This window comes from Abramis brama (genome assembly GCF_963993115.1).
Source record: "Abramis brama genome assembly, chromosome: 1".
Lineage (NCBI taxonomy): Eukaryota > Metazoa > Chordata > Actinopteri > Cypriniformes > Leuciscidae > Abramis > Abramis brama.
Genome location: NC_139963.1, coordinates 43,529,808 through 43,550,436, shown reverse-complemented (window position 1 = coordinate 43,550,436; position 20,629 = coordinate 43,529,808). Strand labels below are relative to the sequence as shown.

The following is a 20,629-nucleotide window of genomic DNA, read 5'->3' as shown; positions in this document are numbered from 1 at the left end:
AACAAAGAACTTATGAACTGTTATTTTAAATGAAACAGTCCAAAAGTAAAAAAAATCCGGGCAAACGGCCCACTGAATCATTAACTTGTGACTCACTCGTTTATCCTTAAGTCATCACTTTCGTCATGTCCATATTTATAAATAAACATCTACTCATAGCTCTGCAATTTCATATAAATTATCTATTTGCCTGAAACTTCCTCTTCTCAGTTGTCCCAAAAAATGTCAAAAGACTCATTTAAACCAGTATGTTCAGTCAGTTGTGAATATTACACAGCACTTTACCACCATCAAAGCGGCTCATTTTACAGTCAAAGTTGACGCTTCAGATCATGGACGTCCTCCTCCATTATCAGGACGCTGGCCAGAGAAACATCTATTATGTGACTGACCAGCTTTATGACTTTATGACAGCTCATAAACACAAGCACCAGGAGAATTCAAGGGTCGGACAGAAGCTTTATTGCCAGGAAAACCTGCCATTAAGGTTTTTGGTGAGGTCATGATGCTGTTCATTCACAAAACTCAAGAGATGCTTTGCGTGTCAACTGTAAACTCGCTCACATTGTTAAAGAAGGCTAAAGATCAGTGATCCTCACACACTTTTGGACCAACAAACTTGATGATGATTTCCGGATGTGCAATATCTATAAATACATTTGAAAGATGTTGCTCTCATGAGGCCATTCTAGGCCATAACAACATGGAATTCCCATGATTTTTTTTTTTTTTTCAAAGTTTGGTTTAGTTTTGACTGTTAATGCTTTAATGACAAAGAAAATTATTTTAAAAACATTTGCACTAACGAGGAGCAATATCTATACAATTAACATTTTAGAAAAGAGCATAACAAAACAAAAATATTCTATAACTTCTTGAAAGTTACCCGGGCATGAAAATTTAAAATAAAATAAAATAAAATTTTATTGATGTATATTTTTTTCTTTTTGTCATTTTCTAACAGTATTAATACAATTATAATAATAATAAAAATCTCTGTTAATTCCACGTTTTCCATGTTGTTTTTGCATTTGCTATATAGTCATTTAATAAATATTAAAATGAAAAAGCCCTGCTGTTAGCAGGTTTTCAATGTGACCAATTTATTGCATTAATGTACGGTACAATTTTTTCTTTTTATTATTAAAAAAATGTAATAAAATATTTATTGCATAAGTCTGATGTACATATAGGGAACGAGATTAGCCAATGATACGAGCCAAACTTGCGACTGATCAGAAACTCTTGGCCACAGCTCTGATGAGTTTTTGTGAATACACTGATATGAATACCCAGAAGCTCTTACTGGTTCTGATGCAGCTTCCCAGGCTCCGATGGACGTCCTCCGTGATTCCCCGCACCACGCTGGCGTTTGAGGGCACGTAGGCCAGCTGCAGGTGCTGGGCGCACAGGAAGGGCGGTAGGCCGCTCAAAGCGAATCTGTCGTAGTATGTTACATTAGGGTAGTTGGTGACGGACACGTTCTGCCGCAGGATGATCAGGGTGGCTGAGAAGAGCAGAGGCAGTGCGACCTCCACCAGCATGACCAGGATCTGACGCTTCTGGAGACCGAGAGAAAGAGGAGGTCAGTGATGGATGGATGGATGGATGGATGGATGGATGGATGGATGGATGGATGGATGGATGGAAGAATGGTTATGTAGATAAGGGTGAACGGATCGGTGAATGGCTGTACATTACATTACATTACATTACATAAAATAAAATAAAATAAAATAAAAGCTATAATTTTATTGACAGTATGGACAAAGGTTGGAACGAGAAGGGACAATGATACAAGCCAAATTTGTTTCTCAGCAGATGCTCTAACCACTAGGATACAAAAGTGTTTGTTGGATTTTTATGAATACACTTCTATACTTTTTATAAATTAAATCAATTTAATTTAATAAAATAAAACAATTTAATTTAATAAAAAAACAATTCAATTCAATAAAATAAATAATAATAATAATAATAATAATAATAATAATAATAAATGTTGCCATTTTATTGACAGAATGGACAGGTTGAAACGATTCAAAACGACTCAATTGGTTCAATTAAGACATATAACTTTAAGTAGCTTTCATAAACATGTCTTATAAGGAAAAACATTACTGATGTGCATCTTGAGACAAAACAATGACACTGACATATTTTAAGAGATATCAGTGCAAGTTACATTCAGTTAAAACAGCTCAAACATGCATTTTAGTCTGCGACTAAACTTGCCCCCGGTTTCACAGACAAGGCTTTAGTGTCATGTCAATGCGTCATGTGTAAGTAAGCATGAGCCCACACAGCACCGTCCTGAGGCTAGATCTGGGGCGATGAAGAACGCTAGACCTCTGATCTGGGTCAGGAAGGATATAATCTTCTATATATGTCTGCTCTAATGAGGCGTGAAGGGGCCAGTGTTTACTGGGGTTTCCTAGCAACAGCTGTGTGCACACAGCCCTCTATCACGAGGGAATCGGGACGCTTCTTGCAGCACTATGACCGAGCTCCATTGATTGTTCAGAAAGTTCATTTCTCATCCACTTCACCTGCACATGATCTTACACAAGACAGCAAATCTCCACAAGTGTGCCGAGCAAAGATCCGGCATAAGGGAAAATAACAATACACACATGAACACTCACGCAACGATCAAAGCCATGCATCCGCGGTAAACAACTGAACAAGAAACTCTGAAATCTAATCTAAGAGGACAAATACGGGAAGGAACATAGAAGCTATTCAGCAGGGCAAAAGAACCGGCGAGTTAAATCATTACAGCAAATAAGGTGAATGGGGGTAATGATTACATTTGAACACAAAGCCTTGGTTGTGCTTGTGTCTTTTTATCCGCCGCAAACTAGTTGAAACATTTCCTTGTTTCTTCAAAAATAGACTTGCTGTAGCATCTGAACTATAAAATCTGGTTTCAAGAAACAGTCTTTTCCGGCAACCCGTGTTTTCAGTGTTATACGGTAGGGGGCGCTATGACATCTTCTGAATGAGAACTGAATCTCCTGATCAAAACACATGCGAAGAAGATGCAGAAACAAGCAATATCATATGTAATCATTTGAATGTGTAAAAATAACGCGATCATCAACATTAAACAGCATATAAATCAAAACTGCCTAATTTTACTGAATGAAATGTCGACCCAGGACGAGCTGTAGGACTGTAGCCATGTTTCCATTACCCTTCAAATTGCGCAAATTGAAAATTCTCCCGCTGGAAAACACGTAAATTACGCGAAAACTCCCATATATGCCAAAAACGTTTTACGTTTGGACAGAAGACGAGACAAAAGGAATTACGGGAATACTGGATTCTACATCACAAAGAAACATTGGTTAATAGAAACGCCGTCATTTCGCAACAGTTTTATCGACATTTAGAAAGCATCGCAAAAGTTTTGAGCAAATCTGTAATGGGAATGCAGCTTGTGAAGCTTTAGGGGTGTTGATGGACTCGATCTCCTCCATCTGTGTTTTGATCATCGTTCTAAATCCCATTTGGCTGAAGTCTTTGACAAAACGTGATTTATGAAACTTGACCACAGTTGATAAAAAAATAATGCATGAAGCTAGAATAAAACTTTTTTATTTAATTTTTTTTTTAGCAGAGGGTCTGTTCTTTCTTTTGATCTATTGCATGTTCAGATATTCATACAACAAAATATTCTTTGGGCCATGAAACTTTTGTGAAATAATCAAAAATGCTGGCGGTGGTTGGCAACTTTTTTTTTTTTTACGCTGGCGTGAAAAGAGTTAACCTAGGGTCATTTTTAACCCTGGGTTAACATAATCCTGGGTTATCTCGTTGCATGTTTCACATTGATGTCATACTTTACCCTGAAGGATTAATTTTAGATATTTCACAATGCACATTTGTACATCCAGGGCTTCACATTCTTATTTGCATGATTTATTAATATTAACATCAATTGGATGAGCAGAACGTGCCAAGAAGAGCACGCAACCCGTTTAACCAGCGGCTCGTCCATCTTCCAAAACACTCTGGTTGTTATAACTCTTCTAAAACATGCTAGGAATGCTAGGAATCATAACACAACGGGTTTATGTACCAAACACATGAATATTTAACTGTGCAAGTTTGGAGAGAGTTTATGATTGGTTGCCTGGTGCAAAACAACTTACACAACTGGCCAGAACAGCACTTTATCACAGAGTAAACCTCTAAAGCCGTCATTTGTGGGCTTTATAACCCAAATTTAACCGTATTGCCCTACATATTACATGCTAACGTTCCAAAATTTGGGGTTGGTAAGATTTTTTTACAATATTTTTTAAAAGAAGTTTCTTCTGCTCATCAAAACGGCATTTATTTGATTAAAAATACAGTAAAAACAGTAAAATTGTGAAATATTATTACAATTTTAAATAAATGTTTTCTATGTGAATATATTTTAAAACGTAAATATGTATTCAAAGCTGTATTTTCAGCATCAAAAAAAAAAATCTAAAAATATCTTACTGATGCCAAACCTTTGAAAAGTAGGCTAGTGTATATCATTGCCATAAAACCTTAGATCCAACATCCAGCAATAAAACAAAAGAATATCAGCACATACATTGCACTTATAAACCAAATACTCACTTGCTGAATATAGTTCTTCCACAGAAGCAATCCAAACTGCTGCAACACGGCCATTTTCGGTTTACAGAACTTCACAACCTGGACCGGGAGAAAGTGAACGTCAGGTCACTGCTCAAGAAATGTAAGGAAAACCATATCAGGGCTATTCCTGGAGTTTCACTGTTTCGCAACTACATTCTGAGATAACAGAATAACTATAATATTCATGTTTTTTCAGATAAGAAACAAGAAGTTGAGACAATAAACTGCTATTTCAATTCTGATTGCACAACGATGACATCACTGTATTCTCCTGGGTGGATATATATATACATATATAAATGAACTAAATTAATAACTTTTTTGCCATAAAAATAAACCATCACTGAACTTACTTAAGGTGGACTATGATGCTATATTCTTCAAGATCTGCTGCCGAAACAAACTTTGCTGCATTATTTTCCTGTTATCTCTGTAAAGCTGCTGTGAAACAATCTGTATTGTAAAAAGCGCTATATAAATAAAGGTGTGTGAAGTGTGAAGACATGTCATGGTTCAAGGCCAGTTTAACCACCATATGGACACTGAGGGGAACGCCATCTCCCATATCAATCCTCAGATTAAAATATCTCCTGATTTGACCTTAAATAAAATACATCTTTAAATGTGTCAGTGATATGCATGGGACTATTTAGCACTAGTAGTATTTAGTAAATGCCTGTCGTTATTAAACATACAGCAGGGTTAATATTACTGACGCGGCAGTGACATCATATTGATGACACTGCTTTGATGCCCGTCTAGTGCGTTTATTCAATTATACTAGTGTAGTATGCTTTTATTTTCTTTCTTTCTTTGAAATAACAGCAGTCTGTTTAACATCAAACATGCATCACGCTGTTTCTCTCTCTCTGTGTTTCATGCATTCGATGTCTTTAGTCTGATCGTTGCGAAGATCTTGTGATTGATTCGAGAACTTGTTTATCAACCCAATTCCCACAGCATAACAAACACAATAGAAAACAGGCAGGCACGCGCGCGCTCGTGCACAGCTCACCTTACACTCGTCTTATCTGTCCTGCATAGGGCTCAAATATCGGCTCTTTCAGTCGGAAAGCATTGGATTGATGTTCGCAGTCAGCTCGGCTCAGTCACGGACGAATTCCATCAGGGATTATCACTCATAAGGGCGATAATAACGAGGAAGATGAAGGTGATGACATTGCAGCGCAGCGCCGTGCCGTGTGGACACAACAAATACGGTCACGTGACCTCGGCCAGCTGGGCGGATGCTCGCGGTCATGTGACCGTCGTGACAGACGCAGAAACGTCACTGCGCATAAAAATGAAATTGAAATTAAAATTAACAGAAAAAAAAAATTTGTCGTGTTTTTATTAATTGTTTTGGCTAATACATATATACACACACGTACATATATATAAACACATACGTGTGTGTATAGCACAAGTACATCTCAGAGACGTCTATTTGATGTCTGCATTTACTTGTATTTTGTAGTGTTTGCTCATCTGCAATACATCCCTAAGACGTTTCCTGTTAAATGTAATTTAGAAGATGTCTTTAAGATGTTTAAGATTTAGAATGTATGTAAAACTGCTTTTTCTACGATGTTTACAATTAATCTAATCTAACATTAAAATTTGTTTACATGTGTATATAATATATATTATATTTAAATACATTGTTTATGTGTATGTGTCCGCATATATATATACATATAAACAAACTTACTATTATAACATTTTTGTATTGTGACTTCAGTTGCAGTTTTAAAACAAAAACAAAAATACCTCAATATCTCAATCAATTTGCATATTCTAACTTTATTTTTATCAGTTTTAAAAACATGTAAATCAGGTAGTCACTTTTTTTTTCCATTATAATTAAATAACATTTTAAATCTTTTAACAACTGTTTGACCAGCAGTTGCTCCTCATCAAACCACGGTGTTAAAAAATCTTGAGGTCTGTGCTAAAGCGTGATGCTTAGAGTTAAGTTAAATCGGCAGTGCAATGAATGCGTGCAAACCACAAGTTCCCATCTGTATGAAAAAGAAACACTGTAGACATGCAAATGTAACTACTGCATTGTTTTATTGTGGTTTTCAGAATATAACAAACACATGTCTGTTTTCAAGTTCACATGACCTTTCACAGCTTCATACATTTATTTATTTACAGTTATAAACAAGGAACAATTATTTACAGTCGCAATCCTTAGTGATGTTCGACATACAGTACCAACAAGACCTGCACAAAAATAACTTAATGCTTTTAGTGTCATAACCTCAATCAGATGAACACTCACAAATATATATGTATGGTTGATTGTTCAAGCATATCAAAGATAAAACATGGAGACTTATTCGTTACGAAGCAACATTTCGCTTTCCAGCATCGGTCATAAAAAAGTGCTCGGTGTCTCTCGAGGTCATTACGAAAAAGCATGTCAAACGATCACATTCATCGGATCTGTCGTAAAAAAACACATGGAGTTCATACAGATGTGCTGTACGTTTGCAGGTTTCACAGGTCAAAACATCAGTGGTATCACAAGCAGAAAGAGAAAACGGTATGAAAATCGTTAATGTAGGAACTTTGGCAGAAGATGTGACGAACGCAAAGCAATGCGCGAATACACAAAACACCGGAGTTCGAGATAAATAATCGAGATACGTGGCGAGAAACATCCGCGTAAACAAACCAGTTCAGTTCGGACAGTGCATTAATTGGCATGAAACTTCATGGATCGAGTAGCTTTCCTCCGTAGCTGCATGTAACTTCGTAAAAAAAAAACACATTTGCACATATGATAAACTACAATAGTCAGTTTCTGTAAACAGTCCGGCTTTAAATACTTACGAAGACGCAACACAACGTACACGAGACTTCAAAAACAGAGAGAGTTCCAGTGATTTCAACACGCTCATCGGCATTCATCACGTTGCTTGTCAACAGTCAGGAGCTGAAGTGAAATGCATTATGGGAAGAAAAAACCATGACCTTTGTTCTTACTTAAAAAAAGCTCAGAAACGGACGCGAACTCACGCCCGTGTCCCTCTGAGATAAAAAGCACCCGTGAACGAAAGTGCTCCTGGCGGGCGGCCAGGAAGTGATGCGTTAAGGGACAGCAGCTTCCTGTCGATCACAGGCTGAGGAAGGCCGGGTTGGCGTCGCCCTCGTCGCGCTCCGCTTCTCCTCCGCTGTGAGCCGCAGTGTTCTTCCTCTTCACCTGCCGGCGGGTCCTCGGCGCGGGCGCCAGCAGGAGACGGAAACCGGAGAGATTCTGAGGAGAGACCAGAGACGAGGAGACGGACGGACTGGGAACGCTTTGGATGGAGGAGTAGCCCGAGCTGCGGCGGTCTGTGCAAAAGGTGCTCGATGAAGAGGAAGAGGATATGTGGCGTATCCAGGGTCTGCTTCGACTGCTGGTCTCCTCCTCTTCCTCGTTGGGTTCCTCAGAGAGGTTGTCGTCGTCGTCGCTGGAGAGAGCGCAACAGTGTCCCTCAGCGCTCTCCACCGGCAGCTCCATCTGCACCTCCATCACTGAGACTGGGGCAGAAAGAGAGAAAGTTGCTCATCAAACTTTAATGAACGGGACTTAAACGCAAACATAATGCAATTTAAAAGGAATAACCATGAAAGTTGAAAAGATTTTCCATGATGCACAAAATGAGATTGTAGGCAGAAAGTCTGAGCTCCTGTTTTCAATACAACGAGAATGAGCAGTGATTTATACAGGCGAGCTCCAAAACAGCACCATAAATGTCATAACCTGTGTGCTTCACATCAGCTGAAGCTTTATGTGAGGAACAGAACTCTCAAATGCAGTCGCATAAAAAAAAAAAAAAACATTTTTTTTTTTAAAGTTAATCTGAAATAATTTAAATTTATAATTTAAATTGCAATATGTAAAATAGATTTTATAAATAATTTAAATGTAATTAATAATTTAACAGTGAAATAATCATTTAAATAATTCAATTGAAATATCTTTCCAATTAATGAGATACTAATTAAATGTTATTATTAAATGAACAATTAAATTAAATTAACTTGTTTTAATAATTTAATTAAAAAGACTGATTTTTTTAATGTAATAATTTGTTATTTTTGTAATTTAATTTATTTAAGTATCATTGTAATCAATGAAATTTGTAACAACATTTTCAGTTGGGGGGGGGGGGGGGGCATGTTTTTATGGAGTTAAAGAAATACAGGATTGGAATGACATTAGGGTAATTTCTGGGTAAACTAGTTCTGTAAAAGTAATTGAATACACACACACACACACACACACACACACACGGATAAAAGTGTCTGCTAAATCACTGAATGTAAGTGTAAATTAGGGCTGAACGATATTGAAGAAAATTGCGATATGCGATAACTCATTAAATAATGCGATATTCGATATGCGATACGATAATGCTTAAAGTGTGTAAAATAAACTTAAATTATCTTTAAAATATATTTAAAATTATATAACCTACAAGTGCGTTTCATATTCTTTTTGTGACAAGAAAACATCCCTACAGCTTCTGAAAGTGCTGTAGCATAATAAGTGTTATTTTAACATCAGTGTAAACCACGGGGTTTAGGGGTTCAGGTTATCCAACATTACGTTTATTTAACAACAGAAACTGAATAATCAAATGTAAAAATAAAACACTGCTTAGTTTTCACTGCATGAATTAAATATATATTGATTCTTATAAAGCTACAAAAGTTTGTCAGCCAAGAGCAGTGAGTGATTTTCTCTTTGTCTTTTGTTCATGACCCCAGTTACTGCAAGCCATTGTGATATGCATATCGCGATATATACATTTGCGATATTTCGATATTTGATATATTGTGCAGCCCTAATGTAAATAATGATCACGCTAGCTGATATATAACACAACGATGTTGTGACACTCATGTGACTCGTCACGCATCAATGACAACTGGTTTTGTCTTAATGTTTTAGTGTAAGATGATTCAGAATATGATGTAGTTGATATATGAGGCATCTCACCTTCTCCGTCCTTCTCGCCCTCGCTCTCGCGGTCTCCTTCGTACCCCGAGCAGGAGGTGTCGAGGCTCCAGTCCAGCATGTCTCCCAGCAGCATCTCCTCCTGGCTGGACAGCTCGGCTGTGGGAGTGGCCAGGAAACTGCCCCTGTGCGCCTGCATGCTGTCCTCCCGCCTCCTGCTCAACACACACAACAACAGCGCATTTAAAGAGCCTGTTCTACACACACATCTAACAAAACATGGTCTTCAAGATGCAGAGAAGTGAGAAACGTAACAGGATTACAAATGCATTGATAGCAATTTTCAGCTATTTGCAGGTGTCAAAATGTTTATATGTATAGTAACGTATGACAGCTGACCTTTTCGGTTTTAATTATTAACGAAATTCACATTAAAATAAAATCAGCCATAATTTTTTTTTAATTAATTAAAAAAAAACAAAAACAACAATTTTGTTTATCATAGTTAATAGGATCATAGAGTTATAGCGCCCCCTAGAAACAGAAGTGAATGACATTTGACAAGTATTGGTCTTGGTGTCCATGTCCTAATCATGTGATTCCTAGATATTTGTGCTCACAAGAGGGCTACACAATAAGTTTTTTTTGTTTTTTTTTAATCTGTCAAACTTCTGGGTTAAAACACTGATATTAGGCGATACATCCTCCCTCTCTATCCTGTGAGTAGTGTTTGGTTCACACACACCTCTTGCTGTTGCTGGCGGGCGAGGACAGGAAGGTGTGCATCTCTGTGATCTGACTGCTAGCGCTGGACTCCTCCACCTGCAGCTCCACCTCCGGCACCTCCAGCACCTGACACAGCTCCTTAAAGCTCATCACCTGACACACACACACACACACACACCCTTCAGAGGACACACTTCACATGATCAACCCAACGAGAGCAGACTCTGAGACACTCACCACGTCTCTGCTTATCTGCTGGTACGCATCATCCTCGAACCTCTGCTTGACCCCCGTCAGAGACACGTGTCTGTAATCTTTGGGCACATCTTGGCCGAAACTGTGAATGCAGTGAAAGAGACTGGTGAGTTTGACACAACCACAATATAATCGCAGATATCAAAGCGGTCTGGCTTTAAAGACACCAAGTCAAAATCATAGCATTTACTTTCTAAACAATAATATCATTATAGTAGATTAATGATGAATATTAAAATATATATATAACTAGTAAATAGATCTTGTTTTATTAAGTTATATATCATTATTAGAAAGAATAATAACTAAATATAAAATACTATATTTTACTAATGAATTATAGCATAAATAGTGGAAAATATTATAACTAATAATATAAAAACTAATAACAAAACAATCATATATTACAACTCATAGCAATTAATAACAACAAAATAATTCAATTAATCATAAAGATAAAAAAATATAATACAACTGTTATAAAATTGTTGTATTAAATACTATATATATATCATTATTAGCAATAATAATACATTCTACATTAAATTATACATATTAAAATAATATTTATATTATAACTAATTTAAAAACAAACAGCAGCATATAACATATATACACATATATATAAAACAAACATATATACACATATATATAAAACATTCATATATTGCAACTCGTAGCAACTAATAATATAACAATAACAGCATAAAAGACACATTCATATATTAGAAAATAACTAAATTAATAGATAAGAATTATTATAACTATTATAAACATAAGCATATAATGCATAACATGCAACTAATAATGATAAAATTAATAAAGAAATATTCTTATACAAAATACAATTTTATAACTAATATGGAAACAAATAAACAATTTTTTTTAAAACTAAGTTAATAAAGATAAACACAGATAATAAATATTACGTTAAATAAACTGATTACAAATATTCATTAATATAAAAAACACAATAATGAATAAACAAATATTGTAATTATGATTCTAATTAAATATTCACATTTCATGAGACAAGCAGTTATTTTTGTAAAACAAAAACCTAAATAAATGTCGGGCCCACAATATAATCCCACATTCTTCAAAGAAATCACAGTTGCTAAGAAAACGCTGTAACTCGTCTCATCCTGTGCTATCTGAAGAGACGGACGCCATCGACGCCGGAAAACAAGAGACCCACGAGATACTCGAGCAGCAAAGCTTCAGTTTTCTCAGAGAAAATGCGAAAGGCCCACAAGATGAGACAACGGATTTAGTCCAAAATCTAGTACGCATTTAAAGGCATCAAAGTCTATTCCAACCTGTAGGCAGGACAGTTACACCTTATTTAGGAAAAGTCAAAGCCCTTTAATGTGTGCTTGATTTAGACGGCAAACCCAGAATGCATTGCGACAAGCTCATTAAAAACATTCATTGAAGATGCTAGAAGAAAATAGGAAATGTCAAAAGAAATATCCCATTAGGAACTGAAAAGTACTGATAGAAAATAGCTTTGCATTTACAAAATGCACTATTTCACCCAATGTCTTTGTTTGCTAATTAGAGAATATTTTTAGCTTAGCAACATGCTAGCACCAGCTAAACTCCTCAAACCCAGAGGAGATGCGCCTCATAAAGGGCAAGAGTGACAAGCACAGATAACGTGTTAACAACGCCCGTCTGACTGCACATCACCGACTCCATGGAAACACCACTTCTCCCGGGGGCAGAACAACCACTAAACTTCATTAGATGAAATGCATGTAGACAACTGTGCGGATAACTGACTTGGACACTCACCACTTGACGTAGAGCGATAAAGCACAGGAGACCAGATCCTGCTTGGAGAAGCCCGTGTTTTCCTCCAGCTGGATGGGCCACACAGGAACTGTGGAGAAACGGACCGGGAAAACTTCAATAAGGCTTGTACAAGTTAGTGGAATGGTTCAGCCCAGTTCTACACTGTAAGTTTTACAGAAAAGGTGCAACACTCACTCTAGAGGAATAAACTTGTGCTTCATCAGTTACATGTCTGACGAAGGCCTTGAGAATGGCTGAAACGTTTCCTAAAACTCAAGTTTATTCTTTCTAAACTTGAGTGAGCGTCGCAACTTCCCAAAAATTAGATTAACATTTGATTTTTGGTTGCAGCTCTTCTTCAGTTGGTGCAGTATTTTTCTGTAAAAATTACTAAAACTTGTTAATTGGTTAACTAAATTATACGGTGAAAAAACTGTCAATGGTTTAAACATATTATATGCAATTTTACTGTAGAATACTGTCAAATTCATGGTTTTGCCTAGGGATGCAACAATTTGAAAATTTTGGCCGATACGATGACTCTCTAATATATCGGACAAATTTTCTCATCACGCTGATAACAATAACATTAAAAATGAACATATATCAGCCGATACCGTTAAGGTGGCCGATATATCGTACATCCCTAGTTTTGCCAGTAAAAATTTGCCATTTAATTTATGATGAAAACCCGTAAAAAGACAGAAGTCCCTGTGTGACATCACATATGATTATATTTTGTATAATTAATTGTTTCCTCTTTTTTTTTTGTTACAAAGTCAAGTAATTGTGTAAAAGTGTTCAAGTGTTTTGTGTAACATGTTCTGTTGTTTAGTTCATGTTTATTGCAGTATTTTAGTGTTGTGTTACCCAGGGGGTGTTTTGTGCTTGTGTGTATTTGACCCTGAGCACCTTCTATATTTAACAGTATTGACCATGTTTTGTGGACAAGTCACTTATGATGGACCCTGATTGATCATGTGGGTTTCTAGTTCTAGTTTCTAGTGGCTTCAACCTGTTTTATTGTGATGCTTATTGGTACATTTTAAAGTAAAAAGGCATATTTTGATACTTCAAGTACTAGGTATTTTAAAATTACATCACTGTATCACTGTAGGGCTGGACATTGAAAAAAATTATTGATTCGATTCCATTTCAATACACAAGCTTGCACTTCAATTTCAATTCATTAGTTAATATATCAGGTACATTTTTCTCAAGGAAAAATATGTTTAATGAAGTTCTGTTCATGCATGAACTAAAAACTGCACAGACTAAAAGATCGATTAAGAAACAATATCCGTTCATCGAAATGAGAATCGATTAAAATCAAGAAATCCTTATTTTTAACTCAGCCCTATAAAACTGGAAACACTGCCACAGTATTTTTTACAGTAAAACTACAGTTGCCAGCGTTTTACAGTAGATGTAACGTGATATTTCTGGTGGGATGGCGCTAGTACCGTAGTTGTGCAGCGCTCTGGTGAGCAGCAGGATGGCGCTGGCGAGTCGGGCCGGCCCGGGAACGGTGAGAGGCGAGCAGAGCAGAGAGAGTTCACAGATGTATTTGAAGAGGTGAGAACTGCGTCGCTCCGCAGGGACCAGAGACAGCAGCACTTCCCCATAATCCAGCACTGTGACGGTCTGAAACACAACATTAACACAGAAATCAATTACTGCGCACAAGAGCCAGGGCTCCACCAGAAGAGCTGCTTGAACAGACCAACACACACACACACACACACACACAAGTATCCTTGTAAACGCAGTCAGTTATTTTTATACTATAGCTGTCAAGCGATTAAAAATGTATGATGTGTTACCTAATTGATCACATATTAAATATAGCTGAGAAATTACCCCCAAAAGATAGTTTCAAGTCATTATTGTTGTTAAATTAGAAAAGCATCAAAACCACATTACAAAAAGTAGCTTTAGAAATAATGATATAATTATAGTAATAAAAAAAATCCAGAAGCTGCATCTGAATTGGTGTGTAGATTTATTTACAGACTGTTTATCACAGCTCAGAGGTGGTATGAATGCATTTACACTTGTGTAAATAATGGCATGAGATTAATGGGTTTTAAATGGGTATTAAAGGGACAGTTCACCCCAAAAAATGTATTCTGTCATTTGCTCTCCCTTAATGTCGTTTCAAACCTGTATGCCATTCTTTCTTTTGAGGAACATAAAAGATAATTTGAGAAATGAATTGTGAAATTTCACTAATCTCTCAAATTTGTGTGTCATAACTTAATTTAATAGAATAGAAGGTGACATGGGTCAAAACCCACAAAAACATAACCATTTTATGTATTTATAATTTTTTTGTGGCAGGCCCAGTGAATATTTTGGAAGGTCAAGTAAAAAGTTTTTTTTTCTTACTTGCACTGCCAAAATTTTCACTGAAAAGAAAAGAAAAACACTAAAATAAAACTCCCCAGTATTGAGCTCTGAGAGCAAATAATTAATATGAATGTCAAAAAGGACCTCGCTTTGAACATCCGTGATACTATCTTTTATTAGATACAGATGATAATTGTTTGACTTTTTTCACTTTCTGAAATATCGGTTTTACTAATAAAATGCCGTCTTTCGTCATCTGGTACGCCTTTGTCATTACACTACTGCGCATTCAACAGGAAGCCCCATTGTTCAAACGTAGGCAATTTCATATTTTTCATATTTTTGCATACATTTTTAAATAAAAAAATACTTTTTATTATTCAAGCAATATTAATCTAAAAGCATTGGCTTTGCACAAGTATCAGCTGTAAAGAAGAAAATTTAAATATCAGTCAATCTCTATCTTTATCGACTCTCAATTAATTAGTTTTATGCTAACATGCTTCTAAGAAAGCTGTATGGCACTCAAAGTATCAAATAAAATATTGAGTTTATGATATTACTATGATATTATTTGTAAAATATCTGTATATACACAAACAAACGATCAATATACAAATAAGATTGTCTATGGAATGTTACTTAAATATTTCAGATCGGGGTAAAATACTTTACACAAATAGACCAAAATAATTATTATAAATACTGGCTTAATACAACTTATTTAAATACTGATATAAAAAAAAGAATGCATTTTTAATTAGATTGCTGATCAATGTTCAATGAACTGCATTTAAGGTCAACATTCTGCTCAATTATTATTATTATTATTTTTCTTATTAAGAGCATTGCAACACCTTCAGGATAACCTTTGCATTGAGAGACGAGGTCTTAAAATGCCATCTAGACTGGTAGCTCACTCAGCTTTGGCGTCGAGCTCTAAACCTCAGACACATCAATCTGAGCTGCTAGTCTATAATGAGGTTTTTGTGTGCTGGAGTGAAAGCAAACAAGAGTATGTCCTTCAGTAACTGACCCGTATCTTCCCGTCCAGCACGGAGATGACCTCCCCCATCATGCGCACCAGGTCTTCATACTGATAGGTGTTGTCAGTGAGCCACACCGCCTCACGGATGGTCAGGATCTCTTTACTGATGTATCTGAGTCAGAAGATTTAAAAAAAGTGTTCAGTCTAGAATAGAGCTGCATGATTCTGGAGAAACTAAGAATCAAATCTTTTTGTTTCAAATAGAGATGACGATTCTCCCATTATTCGAAACAGACAACTAAACAAAATAACATGCAATTTACAAGAGGTTCTGACAAAATGTCAATTGCTGCAGTCCATTTAAAAAATATTTAATTAGATTGGGGTTTTTTTGTTGAGAAATCGGTTTTAATGAATGATTCAATGACTCACTCAAAGACTTTACTTCATTTCATTACTTGATGAATCAATGTTTTTGAACAAATGTCTTGAATGAGTAATTCAGTGACTCATTCGAAGACTTAACTCATTTTATTACTGGATGAAACAATGTTTTGGAACAAATCTCTTGAATGAATGAATGATTCAATGGCTGTGTCAAAAATCGCCTAAAATCCCAAACCATAGTGGATGTTATCGAGTGCACTCATTCAATCCCACAATGCATTGCAATGAGTGTACAACTGATGTACACTCAACGGCTAGAGAATACCCATAATGCACTGTGATGGTCATGGGGCCAGAAGATGGCGCCCGCAGCCGAATAATCCCGCCATCTATTGTCCAAACCGCTGGTTCAGTGTGGCTACAGCTTAATATCATACAGGTAGAAATTCCTATATAATTGATTATTAATTGTTTAGTCAAATTTATAGTTTTTACGCCAGAGTTCAAGATAAATCTTCTCAATACTACTGGAGCTGTCAGTTTTCAAATTCACTCACTCTTTCAAATGGACTATATCAGTGGAGTAATGTAGAACACAGCTAGACTCACACATAAAGACTTCTTGTTTCATTTTCAGGATGAATACATTTAACCAATCTTTTTGAATGAATATTTCAATAGCGAAAATGCTCGTTGTGAGCATACTCGTCAAAGGTTTAATAGACACAGTCGAATCGTTGTCATTTAGGAAAAAGATTGCGTTGGGTGGTTGAATTAACATTGCAATCTTTTAACGATTAATCGTTCAGTTCAAGTACACGATCAGCAGAGCGTCTCGTTGCTCACCGAGTGCAGATCACCATGCAGGCGATGCCCAGGAGCTGCAGCTGGGCCTTGGGCACTGAACACAGGCTCAGATAGCGGTCCACGCACCCGATGGTCACATGCAGCACTTGACTGGAGAAGTCCTTCATGGTAGTCACCTCCACCAGCCAGTCCACCAGAATATACCTGCAAAAACATACGGTGAGGAGTGTAAAACATGACGCTGAAAAGCAAAGGACACAGGATTTGTTCAATCAGTGATTCAATAATATAATATAATAAATATATATATATATATATATATATATATATATATATATATATATATATAAAAAAGCGTTACCATGATTATTAACAGTTTTAGGGTCTAAAAACCTTTGCAACCTATGTTAAATAATAATAATCATAATAATGATAATAATAACAACAATAATAATAAAAAAGTTAAACAATGTCAATAAAAAAAAAATGTATATGCATTTCTATTTATTTTTTCAAGTTAGACAAAACAAACAAATGTGACTTTCAAGGCAAGAAACAACAACTTTAAAATCCCCTGATATTGCAGGTTTTCCATGACTGTATACTGTGAACCCTGTAGGAATATTCTGAGATGGGCGTTTGTCCAAACCGTTGATGACGTACCTCTTAGTGGTAATGTCCTGTCCCTGCAGACTTAGCGGGTATTGCAGGGGTGACGGCCCGGAGTGGAAGAACTGGGCCACGAGTTCAGCGCAGGCCCGCGGCTCCAGACCCAGAGGGTTAGCGGTGCCACATGACTTCGCAAACGCCAGCTGGGAGATCAGAACAGACAAGTTAGATAAACATGAAACCCTGTGTGCGTGCGTGTGTGTGTGTTTAATATGGCATCACAAATGAACAGATTTTAACAAAAAAGCATCACTCTTCATTTGAAGAGCCCACATCCAAACCCATTTACACACATCAGAGTGGCTTTCAATCTGGCACAGCTGCTGATTATTACAAGTCAATGTCAACAATGGCAGAGAAAACCTCCAGATGAGATAACAGGAAATATGACGCATCTTTCCCAGGGTGTGCACTTCCATTACGAGCGCGCTCAGAGCACTGACATTGTGAGAATGGAGGAATAATGGAGACGGATGGTTGGCATGACTTCATCAAACACCCCATCACAGTCATCATTTTCGAACAACAAAGGTCAAAAAAGTGAAAATAAACTGAAGGCTGAGCCATCAAAGGAAAAAAGTAAACGGACAAAAATATATATTTTAGATATATTTTATAAAAATGTATTTTATGTGCAACTTTCGCTTTTTTTTGTTGCAATAATCCAAAAGCCAATTGGAAAATCCTATTGGGTTTTTGTCAAGGGAACCAGCGTGATGCGAACTGCAGGTTGACCTACAAAGTGACATAATACCTGCACCACTCTATTGTGACGTGTTAGTTCCTGGAACAAAACTCAAGACTACAATGGAGGCGCTTCAGGAAGTTACTGTTAAAGAGAATAACTCCCTCTGGAGTGACTTTGTGCTTATCAGACCTTTTTCATGCTCAAACAGCAACATTACACACTAAAGAAAGCTGAACATGTAAAAAAAAAAAAAAAAAAAAAAAAAAAAAACATGAAAGGTCCTTTTATATAATTTTCTATACACGTAATTTCTCCAGTCACCTGAGCTTCCCAGCATCCTTTAGCAGCGTAGTCCCTGAGTGTGCGCATGCTCTGCAGATACCTGCCGGGGTCAGTGGTCTGAGGACAGAAAATAAACCAGCGATCAGCACACAGCCTGCAGAGATACAGGAGTAGCGTCATCACGAGCGCTGAAGAAGCTCTTACCGACGTGCCGCGGTTCATTTCCCACAGCAGATACGAGCTCTGCACGCTCCCGCAACGAGCCGACTCCTTCAGCATGGACGTAGCCTCCTCACGCTTCTCCTCATCCTGACACACACACACATAGTCACAGATTGAGTTAACACCTGCCGCTCCAGGGGGTTACAGGAGAACCAGACCGGAGCTGCACTCATTTACACAAGCGTTTCTCTGGGACATATTGACTGAGAAGTCAATATGCCAGGACTTTTACATGCTTTTCCCAAATCACTGAAGTGACCTCGACATGCAGGGTTAGCGGTAGCATTAGCCATCAGGCAAGTGTTATTTAAATAAACTCCTGATGTACTTACAAACTTTCCAATGCCTCGTTTTATGAGTACAGAACCTATTTGTACTACTGTAGAAGTTTGGTACCATTCTGGGCATTATTAGTGGGGTAATTTACGAGATACATCCTTGGATCCATTAGCGCCTGCACTTAGCCATTCGGCTGATATCTCTAAATAAGCTCTAACTTTAATAATGTTCAACCAAGGGAAAAAAGGCTTCTGGGGGGTGTTTGGCTCGAGGTCATGGTGCAAAGGACTCTAGGTTGATTTTACTCCGAACCATCCCTTTAAGTTGGGTGTGGGCTGCTTATTTGATGTTTTCTGTGTATGGACTTCATCATTCGTGCATTCGATGCTACTTCAAACCATCCCTTTAACCATAGTAATGATGAACATCATGTGGATGTCGGAAATTAGTTTTCTCGCTCTAGTTTGAGAGTATAAACCAGGGGTGGGCAAACTACGGCCCGCGGGCCACATACATAGGCTGTTTAATCCGGCCCGTCGAGTATTTAAAAAATTGTCTTAAGATCGCATTAATTTAGCCTTTTTCTTGCAATACTTTAAGTAATATATATATTGCGTTGCATATATTTGACAATCGGAATATCAGATATTGCATGCCATAGCTGTAAAAAAGGAAAATGTGACATAAAAGCAGATCATAATTCATTCAGCGCTGTTGTGGCTGCGGTGTCTCACGTAACAAGCAATGACGCGTCACCATGGAAACCAAACAGACAGCGACTTAAGCGCATAGACTTGTTGCACGTTAATGTTTTTTCCTTTTTTGGAAACTCACAGAGAAAAAAAATTTTTTTGGTAACCGCTTGCACACCTGTTTAGTTTTTCCTTTGATTTGTCTGCTATTTAGTTTCTTTGCTCCTCTGGATTTGTGGATGTATCCTGACTGAGTGATTCCGTTTACCGACCTTTATCGCCCGGCTTTCGGCTACGCTCCCCTGTGTGCCATGTACAGTCAACCCGTTTTTTTTTCATTAAATGTTCTGATCTGACTTTGCTTTTTATGTTTTATTTTATTACTCTTAAAATAAATTTGTATATTCGTTTATTCAGTTTTTTCCCACAAATGTATGACTTTTTGAAGTGCAAATTGATTGCCATATGCAGTTTTAATAAAGTTGAATTAACGTAACCTTCTGTCATTTTTACTCTTCTAAGTGTGCACTTTCTAATTTACTGTTAGGACCATTAAATAATAATAAGGATACACAATATTTAAAAAGTATAGGCTATAATTATCTAACATATGACTAATTAAAAATTAACCTCAAACATTTTTGGTGTATAAATGGCACGAGAAATAAAATTTGTGGTATAGATACACACTTTCATGAGATCGTGTTTCATAATCTGCTACTGGGCCGGCCCTCTGTCAAATTTTAAAACCCAGTGTGGCCCTTGAGCCAAAAAGTTTGCCCACCCCTGGTATAAACCATTCCGTGATGCTACAAATGAGACTCCATCTTTAAAACCTGGTAGTATGTACATCTGTTTACACAATCAATCTCAGATTAGGCGGCCATCTTTTCAAG

General features: G+C 36.9%; 2 protein-coding genes across 6 annotated transcripts in view; both read right to left on the bottom strand.

Annotated features, from left to right (window-relative positions):
• The window catches only part of abca3b (ATP-binding cassette, sub-family A (ABC1), member 3b), a 41,780-nt gene extending 35,904 nt beyond the window's left edge, over window positions 1-5,876 (bottom strand). Inside the window, exons 1-3 of the mRNA XM_084133742.1 lie at window positions 5,654-5,876; window positions 4,618-4,695; window positions 1,307-1,562 (exon numbers count right to left, since the gene is read on the bottom strand). Of these exons, the coding sequence (XP_083989868.1) occupies window positions 1,307-1,562; window positions 4,618-4,671 (310 nt within the window). The 5' untranslated portion in view covers window positions 4,672-4,695; window positions 5,654-5,876. The remainder of the gene's footprint in view (window positions 1-1,306; window positions 1,563-4,617; window positions 4,696-5,653) is intronic.
• An 816-nt stretch (window positions 5,877-6,692) lies between these two features.
• ccnf (cyclin F) overlaps window positions 6,693-20,629 on the bottom strand; it is a 38,231-nt gene continuing 24,294 nt past the window's right edge. For all 5 annotated transcript variants that reach the window (XM_084121744.1, XM_084121743.1, XM_084121745.1 and 2 more), the window contains 11 exons: window positions 18,745-18,849; window positions 18,580-18,657; window positions 17,565-17,713; window positions 16,941-17,105; window positions 15,756-15,879; window positions 13,834-14,014; window positions 12,371-12,458; window positions 10,556-10,655; window positions 10,338-10,471; window positions 9,635-9,807; window positions 6,693-8,169 (listed from right to left, as the gene is read on the bottom strand). In XM_084121744.1, coding sequence (XP_083977870.1) covers window positions 7,763-8,169; window positions 9,635-9,807; window positions 10,338-10,471; window positions 10,556-10,655; window positions 12,371-12,458; window positions 13,834-14,014; window positions 15,756-15,879; window positions 16,941-17,105; window positions 17,565-17,713; window positions 18,580-18,657; window positions 18,745-18,849 — 1,704 coding nt within the window. In that variant the 3' untranslated portion in view covers window positions 6,693-7,762. The remainder of the gene's footprint in view (window positions 8,170-9,634; window positions 9,808-10,337; window positions 10,472-10,555; window positions 10,656-12,370; window positions 12,459-13,833; window positions 14,015-15,755; window positions 15,880-16,940; window positions 17,106-17,564; window positions 17,714-18,579; window positions 18,658-18,744; window positions 18,850-20,629) is intronic.